The sequence below is a fragment of the Toxorhynchites rutilus genome, chromosome 2, assembly GCF_029784135.1.
Source record: "Toxorhynchites rutilus septentrionalis strain SRP chromosome 2, ASM2978413v1, whole genome shotgun sequence".
Taxonomy (NCBI): domain Eukaryota; kingdom Metazoa; phylum Arthropoda; class Insecta; order Diptera; family Culicidae; genus Toxorhynchites; species Toxorhynchites rutilus.
Genome location: NC_073745.1, coordinates 281,265,528 through 281,292,743, shown reverse-complemented (window position 1 = coordinate 281,292,743; position 27,216 = coordinate 281,265,528). Strand labels below are relative to the sequence as shown.

At 38.5% G+C, this 27,216-nt stretch overlaps 1 protein-coding gene across 4 annotated transcripts in view; it reads left to right on the top strand.

The window, feature by feature from the left end:
* The window catches only part of LOC129764816 (rap guanine nucleotide exchange factor 4), a 511,489-nt gene that overhangs the window by 357,463 nt on the left and 126,810 nt on the right, over positions 1-27,216 (top strand). For all 4 annotated transcript variants that reach the window (XM_055764313.1, XM_055764312.1, XM_055764315.1 and 1 more), the window contains one exon: positions 13,542-13,593. In XM_055764313.1, coding sequence (XP_055620288.1) covers positions 13,542-13,593 — 52 coding nt within the window. The remainder of the gene's footprint in view (positions 1-13,541; positions 13,594-27,216) is intronic.

Below are 27,216 nucleotides of genomic sequence, written 5' to 3'. Positions count from 1 at the left end.
AAAATAGCATCATCCCCATCGTTACCACATTGTCCGGAACATTGTTTGTAATAACTTTATAGCCCTGTAAGATCGCGACTACTCAAGCTATCATAATCTGATTTACGTGGGTATACCCTTTCGATCTTCTAAATCAGCAGCCATTTAAAGGGTGTGTCACATCAAATTGCATCACGGAAAAAACGCTGTAGAAATTTAATTTTTAGGAATTATATCTTCAGCTTTGGTTTTATAATCAAATAAGAGTGTATAGATCACGTTGGCCATGCTTCACTGTCAATTTTTCGTAAATTTGGAAAAATGTCATCGAACGAAAAAGAGCGTCGTGAATTAATCTTGTACACTCATTTCGAGAATCCGGAGTTGTCACATCGGGACATCGGTAAGATGCTGGGAATCGTCCAATCCACGGTCAGCAGAGTACTAAAACGATACTTCGGGAACCTAACCATCGACCGGAAGGTGAAGAACGGCAAAAATGGATGCTCAGTCAGTGAAAAAGATCACAAGCGCGTAGTTAAGCAGTTTAGACGTGATCCGAGTTGTTCGGTCCGGGATGTCGCCAATAAGCTGAATTTGTCAAGTTCATTCGTCCAGCGGACCAAGCAGCGGGAGGGCCTGCGTACATACAAGGTTCAGAAGGGTCCTAACCGCGACGAAAGGCAAAACATGGTGGGGAAGACGCGAGCCCGGAAGCTGTACACCGAAATGCTGACGAAGCCGCATTGCCTGGTAATGGACGACGAAACCTACGTCAAAGCGGACTTTCGTCAGCTGCCGGGCCTGTTGTTCTTCTCCGCAGAGGCCAAATTCAGCGTTCCGGAGGAGATTCGCAAGCAGAAACTATCCAAGTTTGCCAAAAAGTACATGGTGTGGTAAGCCATCTGCTCTTGCGGAAAGCGGAGCGCTCCCTTCGTGATGACCGGCACGGTAAACGGGCAGGTTTACCTTAAGGAGTGCCTACAGAAGCGCCTACTACCACTATTGAAGCAGCACGAGGGCCCGACCATCTTCTGGCCGGATCTCGCTTCGTGCCACTATTCAAAGGACGTGTTGGAGTGGTACGAAGCCAACGGGGTCACCTTCGTGCCAAAGGAAATGAACCCGCCCAACGCGCCGGAGCTTCGCCCAATAGAGAAATATTGGGCGATTATGAAGCAGGCCCTCCGGAAGAACCCAAAAGTTGTCAAATCGGAGGCGGACTTCAAGAGAAAATGGATTTCTGTTCAAAAAAAACTACAACCTGACGTTGTACAGAACCTTATGGACGGGGTAAAGAGGAAGGTGCGAGCATACGAGCTTGGGCTCGAAGTATGATTAAAAAGAAAATGCCAAAAGTTGTTTAATAGTTTTTATTTTACTGTCTAAAATTTTCAAAAGGATCGGTCTACTGGGCGAATTTCTACAGCGTTTTTTCCGTGATGCAATTTGATGTGACACACCCTTTAAATTCATTTATTGCATTTTTACATAACCAAACAACATACTCGATATTATGACATCCTGGACCACAATTACACAAATTATTAGTAGTGAGACCTACACGATAAAAACATGAATTGAGCACAAATTGATTTGACAACATACAATAAAATATAGAATTGATGCCTATTATCGGTAAATGGAGAATAATTCATTTTACGCATCAACTCACATTATTAGCTAACGCCCGAATTTAGGCAAAAATATGGCTCGTTGCGTCGGAGAGGAAGCGAGTGGGTAGTGCAATCGAAAGAAAACATATCAAATTAAATCGTCAAATTGTTAACTTTTTTTACTATATTCACTGTTCATGTTTCAAGCAAAAAAAATTGAGGATAATTTCCTGTCTAATGATATATAACACAACATATGTCGCAATAACCATTTTAAGTAAAAAAAACTCTTGAAAACTGTTAACTTGAAAACTTGAAAACTCTTAATAAATCGTTACATTTTTCGTAGAGTGACCCATCTATATAGAAATCAAAGACATAGTCCTATGTCAAAAGAGGAAAAAGTTGATTTTTCGGATAATCTTAAAATGGAAATGGTCACCCTAATGAAAAAATAAATAAATAGAGGTCTAATGTTTTGCGATAAGGAACAAAATTACCAATTTTCACGAAAATCTGAGAACCACTATATCGGCTTAGCATGGCTGTATATAGATAATTTTTATGTTAGAATTACCTGCTTCATTTTCGCAAAAAAATATTCCAAAACCCGTGTTCATTTCTGAGTGATCTCTTATCCTTAAAGAGCAATACGGAAAGGAAAGAAGACGGCATGTTAATTGTTGTTACATTGATTTCTATAGATGAACCAGCGAAGTCTCCCGCATCATTTTCAAATTTCCCCATTACAATTTTTCATTTTGCTGCGTATTGCTTTCTAATGTTGTATTGATAAAATCTTATTTATTTTTTTATATTTGACAAAACTCATAACCTGATTTGCGGAATTCGGGTAAACGTTACATTCGGATATTTGTTAATTAGATTTTGTTTTGAATAAGTTGGCTAAAATTGTGTTAGTCCACAAAATCTCTGAAAAAACAGGAAAAAAAAGATTTTTCATTTCTTCCCGATAATTTTGTTTACTACATTTACTCACAAGTAATTTCATGTGCCCATCTCACCCTTAGTGGTGGCCAACTTGACTCGTTATGATTTTAGTAGCACCTTTTTCATACCTTTTTTAATTTATCATATAACATTATAAAAATAAAAACTTGTGGAAGTCAATGTGATTGCGGAAAACATCCTAAAGATCGATGCTGGCATAATGAAATGTTTCAATTTTGTATACATTGTGTTAAATTGTACTCTATGCTAAGGGGTAAGACCGTCTTCTATTTATGTGACGATCAATCTTTTCTAATTCACGATATGATAACTTCGCTGATATTTGGAGTAATTATTCAGTCATTCCGCATCACACAGTTTGACCTAGAGCGAACTCTTCCCGTGATTTTTTTGTTCGTCTCATCCGCTCGTAACTTCTAGGAAGGCATAACAAATGCGCGGATTAGTGAAACTGGCAAACCGTTCTTATCGAATGGTGAAGAATAAACGAAGATAAATTTACAGCTGTGAAGCTATATACACATACACACACAGCTTCTCGAGCATTAAAGCACTGAAAGCAACAGACGAAACTGAAAAGCGCCGGGTTTCCCTCCGGCAATACCGAGAACATGCCAATGAATCATCGAGACTCTACATAGACGGAAAGCTTTTCGCTCCGACCAGCCCCCCTCCAGGCAACCCTCCGTGGATCGATTTTCAATGTGGTCGGCGGAAGAATCCAATAAATAAAGTTTTCACCGATTTTCGTGGCGTTCAAGCGAAAGAAAAATAAGCTGCCTTCCGGAACAGCCTCGCAGCATACCCCGAAATAACAATCATCCGATCCAGGATGGGCACACATTTGCCGACCCTCTGCCAGTGAGCGGAAGTTTAGCGATGGAACGAAATCCCGGTTCATTTTGATTATGTTTGTTTCCGAGAAGCGTCTGGACATTTTTGGAAGAATGTCGGGAGTGAGAACTCGTGACCTTTAGCGGCAGAGACATGGATGTTACCACTACGCCAGATCGCCTCCACACCTATTGATTATATTATTACTTTCGTGTGGGTTGTGGGTTCCGTGTTGATAGTGATTTGATGGAAAACCAATTATTATCGAGTGAATGAACAAACAATTTCCACCGTAACGGCTAAAAATATACTTGTTTAGATGCATTAATTAGTCTCTTCTGAGAAGCGAACCAAAATATTCCAATTGACACGACCCACGCCAGATCCGGAGCCGTTAAATTTTTTCGGATTTTCACTCCTTCCTCCGGTAAAACATTTCAAGTTGTCCTCAATTCGTCCTAGTTTGGCGTAGAAAGCTATTATCCGCGCACTACACGTGAAGAGCTTGGACAGAATTGCCCCAACTTTGCAAACATCAGAGACACTTTTCCGGCTCCGTTTTAATCCGCTGTGTTTCCACTCGAGTTTCAGTTGCGGTTTGCAGTCCCAACGATTTTAACAATTTTCAGTTTTCAGAAAGAAATCCGGAAATCCAGTAATGTGTGCTCCCTCCCACACACACACACATACATGCGCTCTAAGCTCCCATTAATTACTTCCGCTTTCTCACTACCCACTCAGCGGGAGCTGGGAAAACCAAGTGTACCGGATTCGTCCTCGCAAACACATGGCAACAGGCAGCCGACGTCATCGAGAGAGAATGAGAGATAGGAAGGATGGGCGATGGGACAAAAATAACTTCTCGTTATCATTATTTGGCCATCGTTCCGTCTTGATGCACTCACGCCGCCACTTGCGCCTGTTGCGGTCCTCGTCATTATCGTCATCATCATCGTCATCATCATTTGCTGAGCTATTGTTATCGTTGTTGTGATTGGGCGGTAGATAATTTCCCAGGAAAAAGGCCTAAACTTCTCGTCCTATCTTGATGCTTGTGATGCTTCTCGCTTTTTGTGTTTTGTTGTGTCGCGAGTTTGGGCGCGTAAATTTTGATCGTCGTTCTAACCGGCCCGAGAGTAATGATGATTTATGGTTCGACTGCATCAGTGGTACTTTATCTGAACTGTTATTACACTTTTGGCGATCGTAGCTCGGAGAACAAGTTCAAGATAGAAGGAGAAGGACGTGCCTCCGGACATGGTCGAACTTTTTATAGTTATTGTTTGTAATGTGGAAGTAACAGAAGTTAGAATTAGAGATTAGAAAAGCGGGTTTTGAATGAGAACGTTACGTACCGTCAGTTAAAAAGGATGAAAAATCCATTTGCGAACGGTACGAAAGAAATAGTTCGCAAAAAAGTGAACGAACGATATTTTTTCACAGAATATTAATTTGTAATCCAAAGGAACCAATGCCGAAAATATTCACGTTCACGACATTCAAATACGGCAAATTTCAGTCTACCTTGGATTGATAACCTACTGCTCAAGCGAGAGTAGATAAATATGAAACAACACTATCAATGAACACCAGTGGAATGAACATCAACATCAGCTTGCCATGAAGTTCATTTTCCATTTGCATCCTCATTTTCGTCATGATATGCGAAACGTCGGAATTGAAGATCATTGCATGTAAGTGAAAATCAAAGCAAGCATAAAATTCAACGTCAATCAATTGAGAGTGAAATCGATTAATGGTAAAGGATGGCCATTCATCACACAAAATTCTTGTTTTTGGCGACTTCAGTAATGGAATGTGTAGTATAACTCTTGCTGTGTTTCATAAATCTACTCCCGATCAGGGTTACCATATCTACAGAAAGATCTGTATTTATACAGATTTTTTAGGCTCTTTGAAACCAAGAATCTGTAGATATAGATTACAGATTTTGTTTTTTATTTTCATACATATTTACAGATTTTTGAAAATAGCGATCCAATATTAGCTATGGTCCAATCTCAGTAATATTTTTTCCCAACTCACCCACTCTATTCATATAGGATTCGAATCAGTCTGAATCAGAGTGATTTTGACATTCAACTGTAGCGTGCAGTACTGCTTTCTCATGTTAAATCCTGAGACGAGACATGACAATAGGGGGCCGATTCCGGACTACTTCTTCTGTCAAACTCGGACCACTTGCAACTGGGCTTCTGAATGGTTGATGAGGAAAATAATTGACAAAGATAAATATACAAAAATAGGATTTCAACATTTTCACAGTGTTGCCAAATATATTCAAAATTGAATAATAGCATTCACATTTCATTTTAGCGAAAATTTCTATTATGGATTCTTTGTATATTTTCGTTTCTATTACGTCCGGTGTTCAGTTTCTGAAGAGAGGGAAACATTGCATCGGAATTTCTACCCTATATATTTTTGTGATTCTCTTCCCTAGCATAGCATAATAGCAGCGGCCTAGCAGAGAAGAACATTCAATTATTTTCCAACCGTAAAGCAGTTAGCAATAAAATTAGGATCAAATAACAAATAACAACCAAGGCAACAGAAAAGTATTTAATATCATGTTGGAACCTGAATAAAGCATAGATACCTACAAAAAACCCTGAATAAACGCTGTTATATTTTGGGAATGTATTATTTTATCAATATTTCAGTACTGTCAGTATTTGAACGATATCAAAGTTGAATTATAAAGCATTACTCCTGTATACACTTCACGGTGAAAACGAAATGAAGTGTATCCGCGATGACAACGATAGTGTTGACATCTGGATACGAAAATAGTTTTTAACAAGTCTTACTACTCGGCCCGAAGGCACTAAAATCTGAAGAAAATTTTTACTTGGCGTTATTTATTTATTTGAAGCACGTCTTTCTTACCCTAACTTGACCTATTTTCTATACACTTTCCGATATTCTTACTAAAACTTATCATTTTAATATAAAATTATCTTCAGATACAATTTTTGTACGAGATTATTTTATTTTTGTTTAGATTATTTTATTATAAGGAGCTATTCGATTTTTCTTGCGTGAGCGTTTAATCTGTAAGACCCTGTAAACAGTGTTATTTATTCATTGTAAAGCTAGCCGATGACGCCGACTTTTGCATCTTTTCGCCTTAGATTTAACCTAAGACCAAGGCGCCTAGAAGTATATTCTAAGGTGAGCCAACTTGCTAAAACCACTCTTCAGACATCTTGGAAGTCTACTGTGTTTTGTTTGTACACAAAACACAATACGCTAGTGCCGAAGCTCGCTCGTGATCAGTCTGTCTCTTTCACGCTACAGGCAAATAATTCCCCGGCCTCACGTTAGTATATACTTCTAGGCGCCTTGGTCTCAGGTTAAATCTAAGGCGAAAAGATGCAAAAGTCTGCGTCATCGGCTAGCTTTACAATGAATAAATAACACTGTTTACAGGGTCTTACAGATTAAACGCTCACGCGAGAAAAATCAAATATCGTCCCGAAATATTGGGCTACTCGTTCAGTCTGATCGGATGGTTTTTAGTGTCAAGATGTACAATTCACAAGAACGTGTATTTCTTTGTGAAATCGTATTACTCGAGTAATCGAAGCCTAAATGAAACTTTGTCCACTTATAGTAAGAATTTCAACATTTCTCGTCGTCGATTACTTCCTCTGGGGGTACGTGAAGGACCGTTGCTATGTTAATGAGCCACAGAATTTGGAGAAACTTGAAGAAGAAATAACTCGGATTTTCAACAGCATCGAAGTCGCAATGCTAGAGTTATGCATGAAGAATTTTGTTCACCGTTTAAAACGCCTTATCGAAAAAGAGGTGGTCACATCGAAAATGTTCTAAAATAAGCGAACATCGCCAAATTCATAATAGCTATGCCAATTAATGATACTAAAGCTAATATTTTGCTTCAAAATTGAGCTCATAAATTTAACCCTTTGCGGTCGTATTAAATTTCGATATGTGTTGTACTGGTCGCAATTTTTCACAAGACATCAAAATTCGTTTAAAAAAAGTGTGAACTGATACATTCAAGTAACGAACCAGCCAAAAAGTGTTGCAAGTCACTATGATTCAGTATAAGAAAAAGTAGAATAGTCTGAGCCTAGGGGCACGAACGTAGGTTTGACGTAGGACGATGATTGTTCGGAACAATTATTGACGAAGAACTACGTCTTTCAGGAAGGGTACCAATTGAAAAAACCGGTCACGTTTTTATGAAATAAAGTTAACGTTAATAACTATTTCCACTGTAAACGTATTCTTATGATTTGCATACCAATCGAATCGGAAATTCTAAATTCTGAGATTTGTTTGATATGCTATACATTACAATTCCTTAATCTCTAAACGGTTTAAATTCATGAAAACTAGAAGAACTTCCTTTTTTCCATACATTTGTTCTGCCGATTTGTATGCTTCCGGTACCCGTACCGTCTATAACGAGCAACTAATACAGGTAAACAATTTTTTGTGCGGGGGATAGGGACCGTATAAAAAAAATCGCATAAAAAATCGTGCAAAACTTCACCAGTAGCTTTATAAAATCGTATTCGGAACACATTTTGAAAAAAAAAAATTTTGTGCGGTAGATAGGGAAAAAGTTTCCCCCAAGAAAATAACTCAAATTCACGCCGTTCACCGTTCAATTTACTTTTGTTTCCCTGAAATGCATATAAACCATCGAAAAAAAACTAAATGGACGATAACTTCGTCAAATATGCTTCTTTTCATATACCGCACAAAAAATAGCACCAAAAAAACCGCACAAGAACAGAAAACCGCACAAGAACAGAAAACCGCATAGAAAAAATCACACAAAAAAAAATCGCGCAAAAAGAAACCGCACAAAAACAGGTTTTACTGTACATTCGTTTCTACCCGTTTCCAACTTATTTGATATAAATAAGCCATCCACAATTTGAGCCCACACCACTTCTCGTTATCGGTCATCGGACCAATATCGTCGCTGGCGAACAACGAGCGAGAATGGATTCTTTCACTTATTATTTTTCTTTCCTTTTCGGGAAAGACAAGGAAAAGAGGAGTATGGAGTAGAGTTTCTTTCCACTGATGGAATGGAATGAAACCACAATTGCGAGCGAGGAGTGAGTAAGTGCAACACAACGAGCGGACATCACTCATACCTAATGTTGATTTTACACACATAGATACACACAGCTCGATGCAAGAATTGAAGATATTGCGAAACGGCAATGTAATTTCATCCGCATTCACTACACACCCTCGAAGAAGAGGAAGCCCTCCGTATCGAAGTGTGCTTCGACAAAGAGGGTGTCAGCAGCAGACGGAAAATTTTTGCGCTAGTGCGGATATGGAAGAGTATCCACAATTTTGGAGTACGGACATACTATGCATTTATTTAAATACAACGTATCTTTCATGGAAGTATGCTTTCAAATCCCCTTACACTTTTTTTTACGAGTTTTTTTACGCGGATTTTCCAATTAACGCGGTTTTTACGCGGATTTTCCAATCAACGTGGTTTTTTTTACGCGGATTTTCCAATTTACGCGGTTTTTTTTACGAGGTACGTATCCCCCGCTTAAAAAAAAACCTGGGTGTAATTCTTTTCATTGTTCAGAAATCTGCTATTTTGACTCTTTTGAAACTCCAAACGATGACTCTGGAAAGGTTTGTTTGTGTACTCATAACCGTCGAACGGGTTGCAACGAACAAAAAACTTAACTTTCCTGCCAGAAGCTCAATTGGTCAACTGTCCAACTGAAAATGATTAACCCATTTTAGGCCAAGCGTTAGAACAATCGGACAGCAACATTGATAATTTTTCATAGCTTTGGTAAGCAACCATATGGTAAGGTTTTGGCATCAAATGATTGTTTAGTTTATTAGCCATCACTTACTATCAGTTTCATCCAAATTTGCATAACTTTTTTGAGCAACAAATTCGGTTTAAGACAACGGAAAATATATAACCTAACATAACCTAACCAAAAAACAAAACCTTATAAAATGTAAAAATATGTAAACTTTTTCTACAGTATTACTTTGGTATAAGAACACACATTGTTATGTAGGAAAACAAGTATTGGATTGAACCTCCTACAGGAACAAACATGTAGGTTACGGCCAATGTTTTTGTTTGGAGATTTTTGGTTTTTTTTGTCATTTTCCGGAAAACGGAAGAACGGAAAAAAATTATTCCTTGAGATTGGGTTTTATGTAACCCCCATAATCAAAATTACACCAATACCTTTCGTTGAAAAAACATTTTTTAAAGCTTGGTCGTTAGTGGGTTAATGAATATCAGTGTGACACACAATGGGGTATAATGATAGACAAAGTATATGTTGATCGGTAAACATTCGGTAATCGATAATCGAATCGGTAAAAATTATATTTACATTTACAATCTTTATTACATTGAATACGAAGAAGAAACAAGAAATATTGAAAAAACGTTTTACGAGTTAGTGAAGCGTCAAAGATAATAATGGGTTTTCAGGCATAATGAACACCTTTCAAATAAAAATTATGAATTAAAATTAACTTCTCCGGATTAAATGTGAAAGAAAAACTTTGTCTTTCCATGTGGTAAAATAATCTCTTCCAAATGTGTATCTGAACATAATTTCAAATTATAATGATACGTTTTAGTGAAAAACTAACTTCCTATCCAGATGTCGACACCGTACCGTTGTCGTCGGTTTGCCAAACCGAATAAGGCATCGTTTCCACCGTCGGGGATAAAGCCCAATAAATTTCTATGGAATTGCCGTCATTTTACTAACCCACTCCACCATCCACATCACCCTTATTCCTACACATTGACAGGAACTCCAATTTGATTGATAGAACGAATTATTGCACTCAATCTTGTGTTGCATACAGCATTCACGGAAACCAAGTTGAAAGAAAGAATGCATAATATATGTATACCTTTGCATTCGCTTGCAAATCATACCTCTTTTATTCGTTAAACTGCTCACTACTATTTTCGTTGTTGATGTCTCAGACAAAAAAAAATTCTGGATAATTTTTACGTCTAATGGTATATATTATAAAATATATCGTAAGGACGATTCTGCGTAATATGCGTTTGAAAACTCTTCATTGTTCGTTACATTTTTCGTAGAGTGACTCACTTTTATAGAAATCAAAGACGTAGTCCTACGGCAAAAGAAAAAGAAACGGAAACGGAACGCTCAACGTCGTTCAACGCAAACGTCGCTCAACCGCTCCACACCACACAATATAACAAAAAATTGTTATGGAGTGCCGAAATCGATTGACGCCAAAATTTCATCAATTCATCATGAAATGACTGAGCAATAGGCGTTTGAAATTGGACAATTTTCACGATGTGCTCGATTTTCGATTTTCAATTTGTACCCCAATATGTTCCCGAAAGACGTAATCCTACGTACTTTTCTCTCAGTCGCTTTGTTTCGAGCAGGTACATTTCCATAAACGTCATCCCCTCTCTTGTAATTGAGTCACAATGAACGCAATCGCTGCCAAACATCAGTTTTTTTCCGTTCCTCACGTTCGTCAATTCATTTTAAGTGGAAGAAAATGGTTGCTTGCCGTGGCAAATGAATATAAATCTACCTCTTCTTCAATTTGACTACTGATCTAATTTGAACGTATATAATCCAATTTTAACATCTACATAAAGCGAAACGAAAACTTAATTCCTGATGCAAAAAAGTAGTTAGCTTAATTGTTTATCTACCGAGAACTCATCTACAATATGTAAATGAGAGAGAGAGAGAGAAAGAAATGAATCCAATTTGAGAGGGGAGTCATTTCAATATGCCGTGAAGTTTATTTTACGGTGATAAATGAAATGAACACGGACGAAGTAGAAGCAGATAACAGAGAAAGCGGCAGAATGAGTTTTGATTCATGTTGACAGAGAATCTGCTGGATGAAACCAAAACACGTTTCCAATTGAATGCGAAGGATGATGGTATCATAGTTCCTTGGCGATTTTCAGTTGAATATGACGATAGCTAGTGGAAACCGATAAACGTCATACAGGTATTCGATGTGAGTGGAGCGGAGTAGGATTCCCACAAATAGAAAAAAAAATTAGGGTAAAATGCCGAAAAATAAAAAAACGGCTAAAAATGAAAAAAATTTAAAAAAACTGGAGATTTATTTGCCTTTGGCTACATTCCTGGAGTGATGGAAAAAAACTGGCAATATCCAGGAAAAACTGGAAAGTTCGCAAATCTGGTTGTATCTGGCACGACACGAAGCTGAAGCGTTGCGTTTCATACAAGACGAGTAGGGAAAGTAGGGGCATTGTGGTCACCCTAAGGAATTCCAGCGCCCAGCGTCCCCAAACCGATTCAATTCCCGTTTCTCGAAGAATATTATAGTTCTACTCATTGTTCTTCAAGATAGAAGACGGCTTTTACTATTAAAATAAAAAATAGTACACTTTTCATCATTAGGAAAAAAGGTGAAATATCGAACTTTTTTTTTTTTACTTGGAGGTGAAGTGGTCACGCGCACATATCTAGCTATGGGATGGAATGGGATAGCTTTATGCATTTTTGTTCGTCCAAATTTGTTCAAATCATATTTGAAATAGAAGGTACAGGTGAATTAGCTTGGACTATTCACCTAGAGTCTCAATTTAAATTTTCTCATGCATACAAAAACGTAATAAGAAACACATAACGTTCCGCATAATAAGACTTGGTTTAGTTGAAGTGGAAGTCAGAGTCCAGAGTCAAAACCACAAAAGGATCTTCTTCAAGAGCCGAATGTGATGCGGTATATCAGCTTTAGTAAACAGAAGATTGTAAGTCGTTATAAACCTATGACCACTTTGCCCACCTATGACAAAGTAGTTTCTACGATAATTAATCGCTGAGCTTAAACAAAAAATTTGTTCACCTCTCCTAGAATATGTGAACAGTCGTCCAAACTGATAATTTGTCCAATATATCAGATAGAATAAACTAAATTTCACGAGAAATTCCTTAGATACCATGCGCATAGAACTACGGCCTAATAGCTATCGAAAGAGCAATTTCTATTTTTATTTGTATTTTTACATGCCACTGCTCTATTGAAGTACAGGTTGACTCAAAAGTCATTGAATTCTTCAAACATAAGGTGACTATCTATACGGCATCCATAGTCAATAGTTATACTACCAAACAAGCAGGTGACCGCTTTGCCCCCACTACCCCTAGTATTTACAAGTGTTTCAAATTTGTATACATATATATATATTGCAGATTCGATTCGACAAAGATTCACGAAATACTCGAACAGAATTCTTCGTCCGACCCGAGCCGCTACGTATCGTGTCGGATAACATGAAATCGCTTCAACTCGGACGCAATGCACAGATCGATCTTCATTCACATTCGACCTTCACTGTGTCTGAAATAAAGATTACAATAGAAATTATGAAAGTTATGTCTGTACTAAACCTTCAATCGCAAAAAAATAAAAATCTCAAAAATTGAGGGATTAAAAAATCGTGCGAACATTCAATTATTTTAGCCTGCCAAAATTACATGTCAATTTTTTAATTTTCATTTTTCATTCGATCGGAAAACTGGAAATTCTAATTCTATTCTTCTCTTCACACATAACTCATTGCTCCGGGATGCAAATCCAACAATCCTTTGCAAGATTATTTTAGAGTGATGAATACTTTGGAAGATATATGAGATAAATAGGATCTATGTTTTCCATCAACATCACTCAGTGAATATTTTTCTGTACAACTGCGAGAGCATTGAAAACATTCCGTTCAACTGACAGGGCAACAATACGAGTGATTATTTCCAGGCTTCATTATTGCCGCATCGGCGTTTTTATTAATTCAGTTCCATAAATATCGCCATCCCCCGACTGGAATACCTGTGTGCATTCAGTGGAAGTCGATACGATTTATAATGAATAAATAATACCTTTTTAATCCAACTTCAATGAAATCTCTCTTTCAGGAAACGATACACAGGCAGACCAAATTAATTTTAATTGAATCATAAAAAAGGCTTTACGGAAGCAGAAAATAAAAAATTACCCTCACTGTGCGAAAATATATCAGGCCCCAACTACAGCACATCCATTTCAATAATTTTTTTTCTTTCTCTCATTAACCTTTTACAGAAAAATAAGGAATTAATGAACGACATAATCTCCAACTGTAAATTAAAAAATGGTAAGTATGACAGATAGTCCCTCCGAAATGATTATCCAAGATTTGTATTTACTGCATTCCGACCAATGATTAACTAGCGCTGAACACTTCGAATGGAAATTTCAACTCTGCAGCATTTTACAATTTTGCTTTGAACCCATCTGGCTAGAGGCGCTTTTCCCTACCCACATTTCGGCCCAAATGAGCTCAAAAATTTCAATTTCCTCGCTCGTAACAGCCTGGAAGTGGTTCCATTAGTTTTGACGCCATACACAGGCTTCGCAATCATTAGTTCGCAGAGCGTCGAAAAAAGGGCTGACACGACCAGGGAGCGGAAATTAGGAAATTTCGCGCCCTAAACGGTGAATATTATTCATCCGGACCCAACAACTTCGCAGTGTTACAGTTATGCGAAGGGAAATTAATACGTCGATTACCGCTCACGCTTATGCATACCTGGTATATTCTAGTTTTTCCCGAAAACTGGGACCCCCCCATTCCGAGCGCATCGCGGATTTGAGCACAATCAAATCACGTCGGGTGCCAGCTACATTTATAAACACAATTGGCTGATGGCGGAAAGCTTTCGGCCCGACGGCTACCCCGGGAACATACCTCACACAGAGCACAGAGTCCTTGGCGAGAGCAAGCGAAGAATGGTGCATCCGAAAAGCGTGGTTAGGCTTGGAATTATATTGCATAAATTGAAGCTTGCGCTGAGAATGTGTGTTTACCTGGGTTTACCGTCGAGCTTGGATAAATAGAATTTGTTCCGTGTTGCGATGTTGCGAATTCGGCGCGATTCACTACCAGCGGGGTTGCAACAGAACCTCGTTTCCCCGTAAGCCGTTTCAATTGTTTCCGCGTAAACGTCAACATGCTGAATTCGGAAGAGCTGTTTGAACATTTTGAATGCAGCTACGTTTGTTTGGACTACGAATGGGGTGTTGATTTTTGGTTTCACGCCAATGTGGATCCTTTATCCTATTCTCCTATTCACGGATACACAGAAGCTGTTTGCTCTAATGCAAAACAAATGTTTCTGAATAGGTGATGCATTCCAGCAACTGTATGTATGAATCGGTGAAAAACACATGCAATCTGCATGAACGGATATATTAATTTACTTTTGTGTCAGTGAGTGGTTCGAGGTGTCAGCGCTTATTAGACTTATGGTGTTGAATACTTGAAATCCAATTCCGGTAAAGGGATTAACCATTTTTCCGTCAGCTAAAATTTTTCCGATTTTCCAACCACAAAAAAACTTGGTTATAACTGTAGGAACTACGAGTGTAGGAGCAAGTACCTTTTATTCTCTATTAGAAAGGTTTTAATTCATTGGCTAGTTCAATTCTATGTAGGGGTCCAAGTACGAGTAAGAATTCATAAGTGGGTCCCTTGTCTATAAAACACTTTAAACGTGGAAGTACTCGAGAACGCCACCTCAAGTATTTATTTAATTAGTTTTGATCTGTTTCAGATAATGTATCTATTGTGTCAAGTATGGTCTTCGCCTGTTGAATCTCTTGTAGTTATTTACTTGATCATGTCCATGTTGATTGCCTATTTCTTCATCGATTTTAACTATATGATTGGAGAAGATTCCATCAGCAATAGACATCTTTGGAGTTCATCGGAGACACTTCGCTCCTACCAGCTATCATTTTTTGGCCATTTCAATTTGTACAGCCTGGTGCCCTTCAGGAAGAGTAGTACTGTTGTTGATGTTGATGTGATCACCTAGAGCAGTGATTTTCAACCGGTGGGGAATTCCCCTCTAGTGGGGAATTTGATCATTAATAGGGGGAATTGTGCATGGGAATATTGTACGAGACGAATGAACTCTCAGAGTTTAAAGTCACTTTAATTCAAAACCTAACCTAACCTGGGAATATTGCACATTTACTTTGTTTTGAAGATGACAATGATTAGCAAAAATTACCACAAAAACTTTATTGGATACCCTAAAATTTGCGATCCTCGGCAAAGATTTCCAAATCTGAAGTGTAATGTTCAATCGAACAACTGTGCAATGTTTGAAAGACTTTCGTCAGAGAATGATAATGGAACAGACGACGAAACAGTACAGAAGACCATTAAAAAAGAAATCGTACAGCATTTGCCAAGATTTTTTACAACAAGTTAAACTTGAAACATATTTTCCTTATATCAAAGAACAAGATTTAGACATGGTTTGTATTCCCTTTCGACTGGCTGTGACGAAAGTTTCGGATCAATTTCAGAACAAACTCATAGATCTACAAATGATCGATTCTTATCCTGATATGCGGAATAAGCGTTACGAGTATTGTTGTCTTCTGCGTAGAATTTATGTGAATCTGGATGTCCTACAATGCTGCTGATGGGAACAAAACACCGTAACAGAGTGAATATCGAAGACATGAGGTGTGCTTTTCAACAATGTTCTCAAGAATGACGATTTAGGCGGAAAGCGTTCAGGCGCAGGTGCCTTACTAACTTGCCAAATTTTATAACCTTTTTTGTAATCAGATACAAGAATAAAATCAAATTGTTGCGAATGTGACATAAAAACCGTTGGTATTCTTACATTACTTTACTGATATGCTACAGACTTTTTTACAAAATACTGATAGGGGTGAAGCACTGGGATTAATTTTCGTAAAGGGGGGAATTGAGCAAAAAAGGTTGAAAACCACTGACCTAGAGCATCTTTGATGCTTTCATGGATGCCATCGAATAACTTAGTTCTCTCATATTGTGGGCAATACCAAAATACATGCCAGGGTCTTCTACTTCGCCTTTTTTGGGAATGAAATACTGCCACCGTACGACTCATTAACCAACTTGTCTTCAAATGTTTTGGTCACCCAAATCTTCGAGCACTCTTCAGGGACCAGGTGTTAGTGTCTTGAGTCTTGCTCATTGTGCTGACCCAGCAAAATAGACTACGTTTATGCTACCAGGGATCCAAATGATAGTGATATCTGGTGACTTTGCTCGTATGCGGTGGGCGGTTGCAGGTGACTCTCCCTAGCGCAAATGTCTTCAATAATTTCTCAATGAATTTCTAGATGAATAAAGCATTTTTTTCCAAAATTTATCAAGGCTCATATGGCGTTAGCCTGACGGAGCCGGGAGTTCAATATTTTAACAATTTTTCTTATTATCTATGTTAGTAATATGTATTATGGTATGAAGGGTGTGTCACATCAAATTGCATCACGGAAAAAATGCTGTAGAAATTTAATTTTAAGGAATTTTATCTTCAGCTTTCGCTTATAATCAGATAAGAGTGTATAGATCACATTGGCCATGCTTCACTGTCAATTTTACGTAAATTTGGAAAAATGTCGTCGAACGAAAGAGAGCGTCGTGAATTAATCCTGTGCACTCATTTCGAGAATCCGGAGGTGTCACATCGGGACATCGGTAAGATGCTGTGAATCGTCCAATCCACGGTCAGCAGAGTACTAAAACGATACTTCGAGAACCTAACCATCGACCGGAAGGTGAAGTACGGCAAAAATGGATGCTCCGTCAGTGAAAAAGATCACAAGCGCGTAGTTAAGCAGTTTAGACGTGATCCGAGAAGTTCGGTCCGGGATGTCGCCAATAAGCTGAATTTGTCAAGTTCATTCGTCCAGCGGACCAAGCAGCGGGAGGGCCTGCGTACATACAAGGTTCAGAAGGCTCCTAACCGCGACGAAAGGCAAAACACGGTGGGGAAGACGCGAGCTCGGAAGCTGTACACCGAAATGCTGACGAAGCCGCATTGCCTGGTAATGGACGACGAAACCTACGTCAAAGCGGACTTTCGTCAGCTGCCGGGCCTGTTGTTCTTCTCCGCAGAGGACAAATTCAGCGTTCCGGAGGAGATTCGCAAGCAGAAACTATCCAAGTTTGCCAAAAAGTACATGGTGTGGCAAGCGATCTGCTCTTGCGGTAAGCGGAGCGCCCCCTTCGTGATGACCGGCACGGTAAACGGGCAGGTTTACCTTAAGGAGTGCCTACAGAAGCGCTTACTACCACTATTGAAACAGCACGAGGGCCCGACCATCTTCTGGCCGGATCTCGCTTCGTGCCACTATTCAAAGGACGTGTTGGAGTGGTACGAAGCCAACGGGGTCACCTTCGTGCCAAAGGAAATGAACCCGCCCAACGCGCCGGAGCTTCCTCCAAAAGAGAAATATTGGGCGATTATGAAGCAGGCCCTCCAGAAGAACCCAAAAGTTGTCAAATCGGAGGCGGACTTCAAGAGAAAATGGATTTCTGTTCAAAAAAAACTACAACCTGACGTTGTACAGAACCTTATGGACGGGGTAAAGAGGAGGTGCGAGCATACGGGCTTGGGCTCGAAGTATGAATAAAAAGAAAATGCCAAAAGTTGTTTAATAGTTTTTATTTTACTGTCTAAAATTTTCAAAAGGATCGTTCTACTGGGCGAATTTCTACAGCGTTTTTTCCGTGATGCAATTTGATGTGACACACCCTTTATTACAAGTGTTTTCGTAATTGGGATGATGCTGTCTCCAATGCTCTGTACGTGTGCCCGACACGGGATACTTCCTATAGGGGTGCAGCTGACCATTAATCAGCAACGCCCCCTAGTCTATACCTCATATCTAGCGTGGTGCGTCTTCACGACTCGAGGAATCCAGGATAGAATGGTCACTAGCCGGCGCAGTCATCAGCTTGTGTAGAGTTGTCATGAGCGGTACAACCTTTGGCTCTTGTTGAATGATCAGTGGACTGCACAACCTTTGGGCCGTGTATCTGTAAAGAGTGTATGTATTGCCGCGACTAAGTAAATATTTATAGATCGGATAAGAGGGATTTTAGAGGTGAATGAACTGAAAAGTTTAAACCCTCTTAAAGCCAAAAAGAAGAAGAAGAAGGATAGGAGGGATATGAAATAGGGACACAACGAAGGAAACATCATTAAACGTTGACGTCGGCGTTTCTGAGGAACAGGTAGAGATGAAGCAGAAGATCAGGATTACGGCTATTTAAGATATCCCGGACGGGGATATCCGATTGTCTGCCTTTTGCTCTCAGTGCTCTAGAGATCTGAGAGCGAGCAGTATGGAACCGGATACACGACCAGACAATATGCTCGATGTCGTGATAGCCATCGCCCCAATCACAAAGATTGTTTGGTGAAGCTGGAATTGGGCGGGTTCGAGCTTCCTAGAAAAAACGAAAATTTCGGTTTTCTCCGTAGAGAATTCGATACCCAGCTTGAGAACCCACGTGAACAGGTTGTTCAGGGTATCTTACAAGGGTTTTTGCAGAACGGCGGGATTAGTACCCGTGATGGAAATAACTCCATCGTCTGCAAGTTGTCTCAACGTGCAATCTCTAGTTAGACAATCATCTATATCATTGACGTAAAATCTATACAAGAGGGGCTTAGGCAGGAGCCTTGTGGTAGGCCCATAAAACTGTATCGAGAAGATTTCAAGCTGCCATGATTGAAAAACATGTGCTTTTCTGACAGTAAATTGTACAGGAAATTATTGGCGAAAGTCCACGATTATGAAGTTTCTCTGAGAGAATTTTCATGGAAACTGAATCAAATGCCCCTTTGATATCGAGGAAACGGAAGCCATTTGTTCTTTGCGAGCAAATGCGATTTGGATTTCAGAAGATAGCAGCGCGAGACAATCCTTCGTCCCTTTACCTCGGCGGAAGCCAAACTGCGTATTACGAATACAGAATAACATTGCAATCAGCCTATACGAATTGTGATCGCAAGCCGGCTTGTTGGGTTTTCGTATGGCTATCACTCTCACTTGTCTCCAGCCATGTGGGACAATATTTTGCTCCAGAAACTTGTTGAACAAGTTCAGCAAACGCTGTTTCGTTATTAGATTCTTCAACAAGTTGAATTTAATCTTGTCCGACCCCGGAGCTGAATTGTTACATGAGAGGAGGGCAAATGAGAATTCTACCATCGAAAAATTCTCATAATCGCATTGGAGCGGAATGTCGCGTACGACGCTTTGTGCAGGAACGGAAGGCATTGTCCACATAGGTAATTGAAGGTATTTGGGTGGATTTATAGTATCTCATAAATTAAAATGAAAATTCGATAAAATCCACCACAATGGTGCGATATCACAACGGGAACAACCTCCCGGTCATAGTGGAAATTTGTCACATCAGGCCAACATTTTCAACATTTCCTTTGTGTGCTTTTATGGTAGTCAACACACGTTTCCCGAGAAGCAATCTGCGTTGAACAAAATCGAGTACATCGTCTTGCTTGTGACAAAAACATTCGATTTTGCCCCACAGGTAAACATACATTACCAACGCATGACCTTCCAAATAAATTCATCCATGAACGCGAGCTGAAGCCAGATGAGCCGGAAACCAATATCTTTGAAACGAACGGGTGACAGATAGTATGGAGGAAAGTAGGAATCGGTGTTCCAGGTTCCCACAGTAAAACACGGCGTCGGCAGTCAGTTGATGAATGGCACATTGGCGGCTTCTGGATCTGGAACCATGGAGTTTATAGATTCGGCGATGGACAAGATGGCTTAATTGATCTTCCTGAAATGTAACCTTTAGTCTGCCGTTCAGAAATTGTGTCTCCCTCGTGATTACTAATTCCAACAAAATAATGACCCGAAGCAATCTGACCTCATCGTGCGGGAATACTTGCTCTATAAGTCACCGCAGTCACCGGACTTGAACACTATTGAGTACCTATGGTGGGAAATCAAGAACCATCTGAAGAATAAAAATCCAAGGGAACTCGAAACGACGATAACGGAGATCTGGCACGCACTCCCGTCTACAGTGACCATAAATCTCGCCTCGTCGCTTGCAGTAAGTGCTGGACGCCAAAAGGGGGCCATACCAAATACTAGGGGATTGATTTTTGTTATCTATCAACATTTCAATTTTCTTTTTAAGAAGAACATGAACTGTACACTAAGTATTGTTACGTCTTGATTGAAGATTTTTTGTTTGTTTTAAAAACATGAAATAGAAATGTTGACCGCTTTAATTTTTTTTCTTATTACTACTTGAAAATAAAAAGGATAAATTTTACGATGGATATAAGTCACTTTTAATTATTTACTTTTAACCCCGAAGAACACAAAAATAACAAACTAACACGGGGTGTATACTCAATTTTGCGATTGACTGTAGGTATTCTGGATGGACAATGATTTCGGTTATTCGAGCCTCGCCTTTTATTCGAGCCTCGAGGTTTTTCGAGCGAATCTTTTTCGAGATTCTTTGTAATTTTTTCAACCGTTCCGTCAGTTTTTATTTTAACTTGGTTTTAGTACACTAAACGGAGCTCCTGGCCAACAATTTCGTAGAGAAGGCGGTTTTGCCTCGGCAAGGAGAAATTGCTGATGATTCGATCTTGTTGTTTTGTTAATGAAGCCAATCCTTCGGTGGTAGACTGCTTCCTAGAAGATGAGCCGAATCGAATCGATGAGATGAGCTCTCAGTACAGACTACATCCTCGTGTGTGGATGGAAGGATACCTTTGGGAGTTCTGATCGCGCGGCGGTATATGAGTCCGATATTCTCCAGCAGGTTCTGGATAACCATGGTTTCAACCCAATGTCCTGGAAAAAAGGTAATGAAGATGGTCGAATTTCGAGCGACATAACATGCGCTGTCATAACTTTTTCGCAAATAGTGACGTCAGTCGTTGTGTTTATCTTTGATTGCCCACCGTATCCATGTAAAAATGCCAATTTCAGGAAGTAATTTATCAATTAAAAACGTGGAGCTTCCGCCGAATATGAGGCTAATGTGATAGCGTGAAGTGAATATTTGTGAAATGACGTCGAAAAAGACGGATAAAAGTGATATTTCCATGTGTCATTTTCACTACCCCACGTTCATAGAAACAAACGAAATTTCATTATTTTACCATTATGAAGTTGATGTTTCGAAGGCTCTCAGTGTCGGTGTGTATGTTGTGAGATAATAATCGCCAATTAATCAAAATTTCACGGAAAATATTACTGCTTTCGAGAACTAAACATACGACTGCTCTCTGGACCTTTTTACCACAAGAATAATCGGAATAAGCCACGATATAATTGTCATCTGTTAAAAAACAACCAGTTGAATGATTTCATGAGAATTTTGGCTCAAATTATCATGCAACCGTAAGTACTTCCAACATTGTTTTGTTTCTTCCATATACATTCCATATTGAATGCAAATAATTTCGACACGATATTTGGCTTGCCAATACAGATACACTTCGCCTACTGCTCCACCTCTATATGTACCTCATTGGTTTCAACCCGTATGTCAATTGTGAGTTTACGATGCCACTGCAAAATGTCTCACGTCTGTTTCAGGCTACTGCACTCTTCCTAGAACCTGTCGCAATACCTACAAAAAATACAGTTTCCGATCTAAGGTGACGCTGAGGATTAGTAGTGTTTTCCGCCTTGGGATGACCATGCCATTAATTTGTACATGAACATACCTTGTTTTGGGGTTATCGTTGTAGATGTTGGAATACTGGTTATGTCGAGGTGATAGTTGTAATCTAACCGAAGATGGATTCCAACTGTCAATTCGGAACAACCGTCTGAACTTCAACAATGTTTAGAGTCTCTCTATATGTTTTTGGTTATTTTTTTACAGATTCTGTATTTCTTACATTTGAGCAAAGCAACATTAAGGTACATGACGACTTTTACGCCGCAGTATCGCTAGGCGCTGCTGATCATAAACGCATTTACAATGCAATAATTGATCAGTTTCATAAGAACAAAATTCATTGTGTTAGAGGCGTTTCCAGGGTTCTACGATGGGAATATACATGATCTGGAAAATAAATTCCGTATCTGAAGGTAAAATAACTCCGTAAGAAAATCACGGTTTCAGAAAATGAGCATATGCAGGATTGGTGGACAAAAATTTGATATCTAAAAAGATTCAATAATTGAAAATAAATAATTTTTTTTTAAATTTTAAATCATAAATTGAAAAAAAAAAAAGGAACACATCTCTGATTTTCAGATATTTTATGTAAAAAATTCTCAGCTTTCTAGAAAAAATATAGAAAAATATAGCACCACTGGCCCCCAGACCATGAAAATCACAAAAAACAAATACAATCAATAATAACGGAAACAAAATTTAAATTTTCTGCAACTCAAGTATTTTTTTAAAAAGACGATGGTGATTGACTTTAATTTGATTTGTTGATCGTTAGAATCGGTTCAGTAGTTCAAAAGTTAAGAATTTTGAAAAAAAGTCATATTAGGAAAAAAGTGAAAAAATGGGTCTAATCGTTTGCGATAAACAATAAATCAACCACTTTTCACGAAAATCTGAGAACCACTATATCGGTTTGGCATTGAATGACTGAATATATATTTTTACTAAAACGAATATTTTAGATGGTACAGATTTTTGGAAAATAAAAGTACAGATGAGAAATATTCACAGAGATACAGATTAAAATGTGGCAACATTGGTCGCCACTACAGACAATCTTTAATCTGAGGGGGATAATTGCTAATCTTTTTGTTTCAGAGAGGCCTTAAAATTTGCAGTTCTTTCACATTTGGGGATGAGAGCAGGGTTGCCACATATACAGAATATTCTGTATTTTACAGATTTTTCGTCAAATTTCTGATACAGAATCTGTATATACAGAATCACAGATTTCCAGCAAAATACAGAATTCACAGATTTTTTGTTTAAATTCAATTTTAAAAATTAATTTTATTACAGTACATACATAGATACCATGATTTATAAAAATATTGAACGAAACGCAACGAGATGGGTTTGTGGAGACGTTAGGCGAAATCTTGAGCGATTTGAAGAGCTTACAGTAATCTATTCGTTCCAAGTTAAGTATGACCATAATCAATCCGCAAATTGTATATTGCCTTATTTAAACGATCCTATGACTAAACCGATTATACTGTTCCTAAACTTTGTTCTACCGCTCATCAACAACGTCAACTGCACCTTTTAATCAGAAAGTTCTTAATTTTGCGAACTTTGTAATGAGACAAGAATGTTATAGTTGATCATATTGAGTAACTTTTGTTTGTAGAGCACCGTGCGACGATTTACTAATGCAAACCTTGATTTTGAAGACTTTCTGAAAAAGCCTGCGTATGTTTACGTTAGTATCGATGCAGAAGAAGCTGAAAAAGGATTGGATGCAGCTAGAAAAGTGACCTTTAAATCTATTTGTCGTGATTCCTATATTTAGCTCGTGAAACAGATTTCAAAGAGATTTGGTTTCTGCGATCCGGTTATCAAAACTGCGGCTTTGATAAACCCTCAAAAGTTCGTCTACCAAACCTTAATGATTTGATGCGCTTTTTTGTTAATTCGTTGAAGCAGGTAATAGACAAGACTTGGATAACGAATTCCGGCTATTCAAGACGAATTTTGTGGGGCAAAAATCGAATGTCTCAGATATAACTTGGTCCACAGATGTTGGATGTCAAAATGCGTTATGAAATTTTTTTGAATCCATTGCTAAGGTCGTTTGTGATACACTTAACATTCATCAGTGTGTGTTGAGTGAATATTCTTGCTTTACGATATCAATAAAACAACGTCCGGAAATCGGTTGGCATCCACAATTATAGACTCTATTTTGAAAGCGAAGAACTATGTATTGTCTCAAGGAGGAGCTTCAAGGATGAAATTAACGAAAATTTTAAGGCAAAGTTCACCAAAACATGTATAAACATTAACAATTATTATGAGAGAACCTTTTTTTTCTGTATTATATTGATTTTCAACTTATTTGGCTGGTTCGTCACTTTTTACTTCCATTTTTGGAAGGATATCGGGAGTGAGAATTGTATTCGTGACCTTTAGCGTGAGAGGCATGGATGTTACCACTACGCCAGATCGCTTCCACTTTGATATGAGAGAACCTGACTTATTGTGTTGTATTGATACGACTTTAACAGCTCATAAATAAGGAAAATAAATTCAAAATGAATATAAACCTTTATTTTAATTTTTTCCCCTAATTTTTCGATACAGGTTTTTTATGCAGATTTTTTTTGATAAAAATACAGATATACAGATTTTTTCAGATAATTTTACAGATTTAAATGTGGCAACCCTGGATGAGAGGAAGAAAGAAATCCCTGTTGCCATGACGGAAGGTTAGCTGGTGATTGTCAACGACACTTCATCGAAATTTAGCAGTACACACGAAGGAAAAAAAATTACTGAAGGGAGAAGCTAAGATTTATTTCAAAAGGCTCATTACAACCGCCAATTTAGAGGAAACATAAACAAGGAAAGTCGAGAGAACTAGCTTTGAAATTTTCGGTTATTTTTTTTTCTTAAAAGCTTCTCAGCTTTTTCACATAATATATCCAAAAATCACAGAGGCGTTATTATCTGTTCCTGAGTTATGATTTTTCAAAATGATGGTCCGAAAAATAGTTTTTTCCCTTATTACCAAAAGTGACTTTTATCAAAAATTGATAACTTTTGAACTACTGGGATGATAGATTTGAACTACCGTTTCGGATGATCGATATATATATACCAATTTGAAGCCAATGAGTTGATCTTCTTTGAAAAAATACCACACTCGCATTGGATTCTAGTCGCATAAATGTAGTCCAATCGCATAGGAATATTGAACAAAAACTGAAAACATGTTAAATTTGAAAAATCATAACTCAAAAAACGAAGAGAAACACCTCCCTCATATTCGGAAATGTTATGTGAAAAAACCTCAGCTTTCAAGAAAAAATATAAAAACTATGGCGCCCTTGGTCCCGAACACACGTAAGCTATGGAAAACAATTACAATCAATAATTACAAATACGAGACTTTTTTCAAACAAGACTAGCTTTTTAACTTTATTTCGATATATCGGTCATCTGAATGGATTCAGTCATTCAAAAGTTATGAATCTTTGTGGTGGAAAAAGGGGTAAAAATTGATTTTTCAGACCATCGGATGATTTTGAAAAATAATAACTCAAGAAAAAATGTAAACCCTCTCTGATTTTTGAACATGTTATGTGAAAAATCCTCAGCTTTCAAGAAAAAATATAAAAAATATAGCCCTTTGGTCCCGAGACCATTTTTTTTATTAATTCGTTTATTTTTACAGGCTCAGTTACTTAAGTTTAAAGGAGCCGCATTCTTAAATATAATTTTAAAACTATGTATATATATATATATATAAACAATTTTCTTACATCTATGGTTAGTAAGGTGGAAAACCGATTACTCGCGGTGTACTCGAGTTTAGAAGGGTGACATATTTTTAGGAGAAGGATGGGATATAAGGAAATTGTAACAATGTTGATGAATACTCAATTCTTAAATCTATTCGTATATCTATAGTTTATTTACATTTCAACTTATTCTACTATTCATAGCAAGGGGGCGAATTACCCGCAAAGGAAGGAAAGGAGGGTATAAGGATGTAGGGACAATCACACGCGAAGATCTATAGTTTTAAGGAAAACATATATATGGGACATGTAATCAAGGTCTAACCGAGCCAACACATCTCTCACCGGCATATTGGGCTGTCTTCCTCGGGCCCGAAGGGAGTTTTCTATATTCGATCTGGCGACCAGATACACCTCGCACGACCAAACAACGTGCTCGATGTCGTGATAACCTTGGCCACAAACGCAGAGATTGCTGTTGGCAAGATTGAAACGGAAGAGTAGTGCATCTAACGAACAGTGATTGGACATGAGTCGGGAGAATGTGCGAATAAAGTCCCGACTCAAGTCCAGACTTTTGAACCACGGTTTGAGGCTAACCTTAGGGATAATCGAGTGAAACCACCGGCCCAATTCATCTTCATTCCACTTGCGTTGCCAGTTAGCGATGGTATTTTTGCGGACTAAAGAATAAAATTCATTGAAGGCGATTTGACGCTGATATATATCGCCTTCAATTGCACCTACCTTTGCCAATGAGTCAGCCCTCTCATTACCCGGAATTGAGCAATGTGAAGGGACCTAGACAAAGGTAATGACATAACAGCGTCTGGATAAAGCACTCAAAATTTGTCGTATTCTCTCAAGGAAGTACGGCGAGTGCTTTTCCGGCCTCACTGAACGGATAGCTTCGACAGAACTAAGACTATCCGTTACAATGTAATAGTGTTCAACAGGTCTTGAGGCGACGCTGTCCAGCGCCCAGTATATCGCTGCCAATTCAGCAATATATACCGAGCAAGGATTCTGAAGACTGTGTGAGGTTCTAAAAAATACGTTGAACACTCCAAATCCTGTGGACTCATTCATAGAGGACCCATCAGTAAAGTACATATTATCACAATTGATACGCCCATACTTTGCATTGAAGATCGTAGGAACGAACCCCAATCTAAGATAATCTGGATTTTCATGGATTTTCTCCTCCATGAATAGATCGAAATGTACAGAGGAATTGATGTAGTCAGGAAAACAAACACGGTTGGGAATATACGAAGAAGGAAAAACCTGCATAGAGGTGAATTCATGATATGAACTCATGAATCCAGAATGAAAATTTAGCTCGATCAATTGCTCAAAATTTCCGATCACCAATGGATTCATAACCTTACACCGGATGAGGAACCGAAGAGATAATAAATTGAAGCGATCTTTTAGTGGGAGTACACCTGCCAAAACCTCGAGACTCATGGTATGCGTTGAG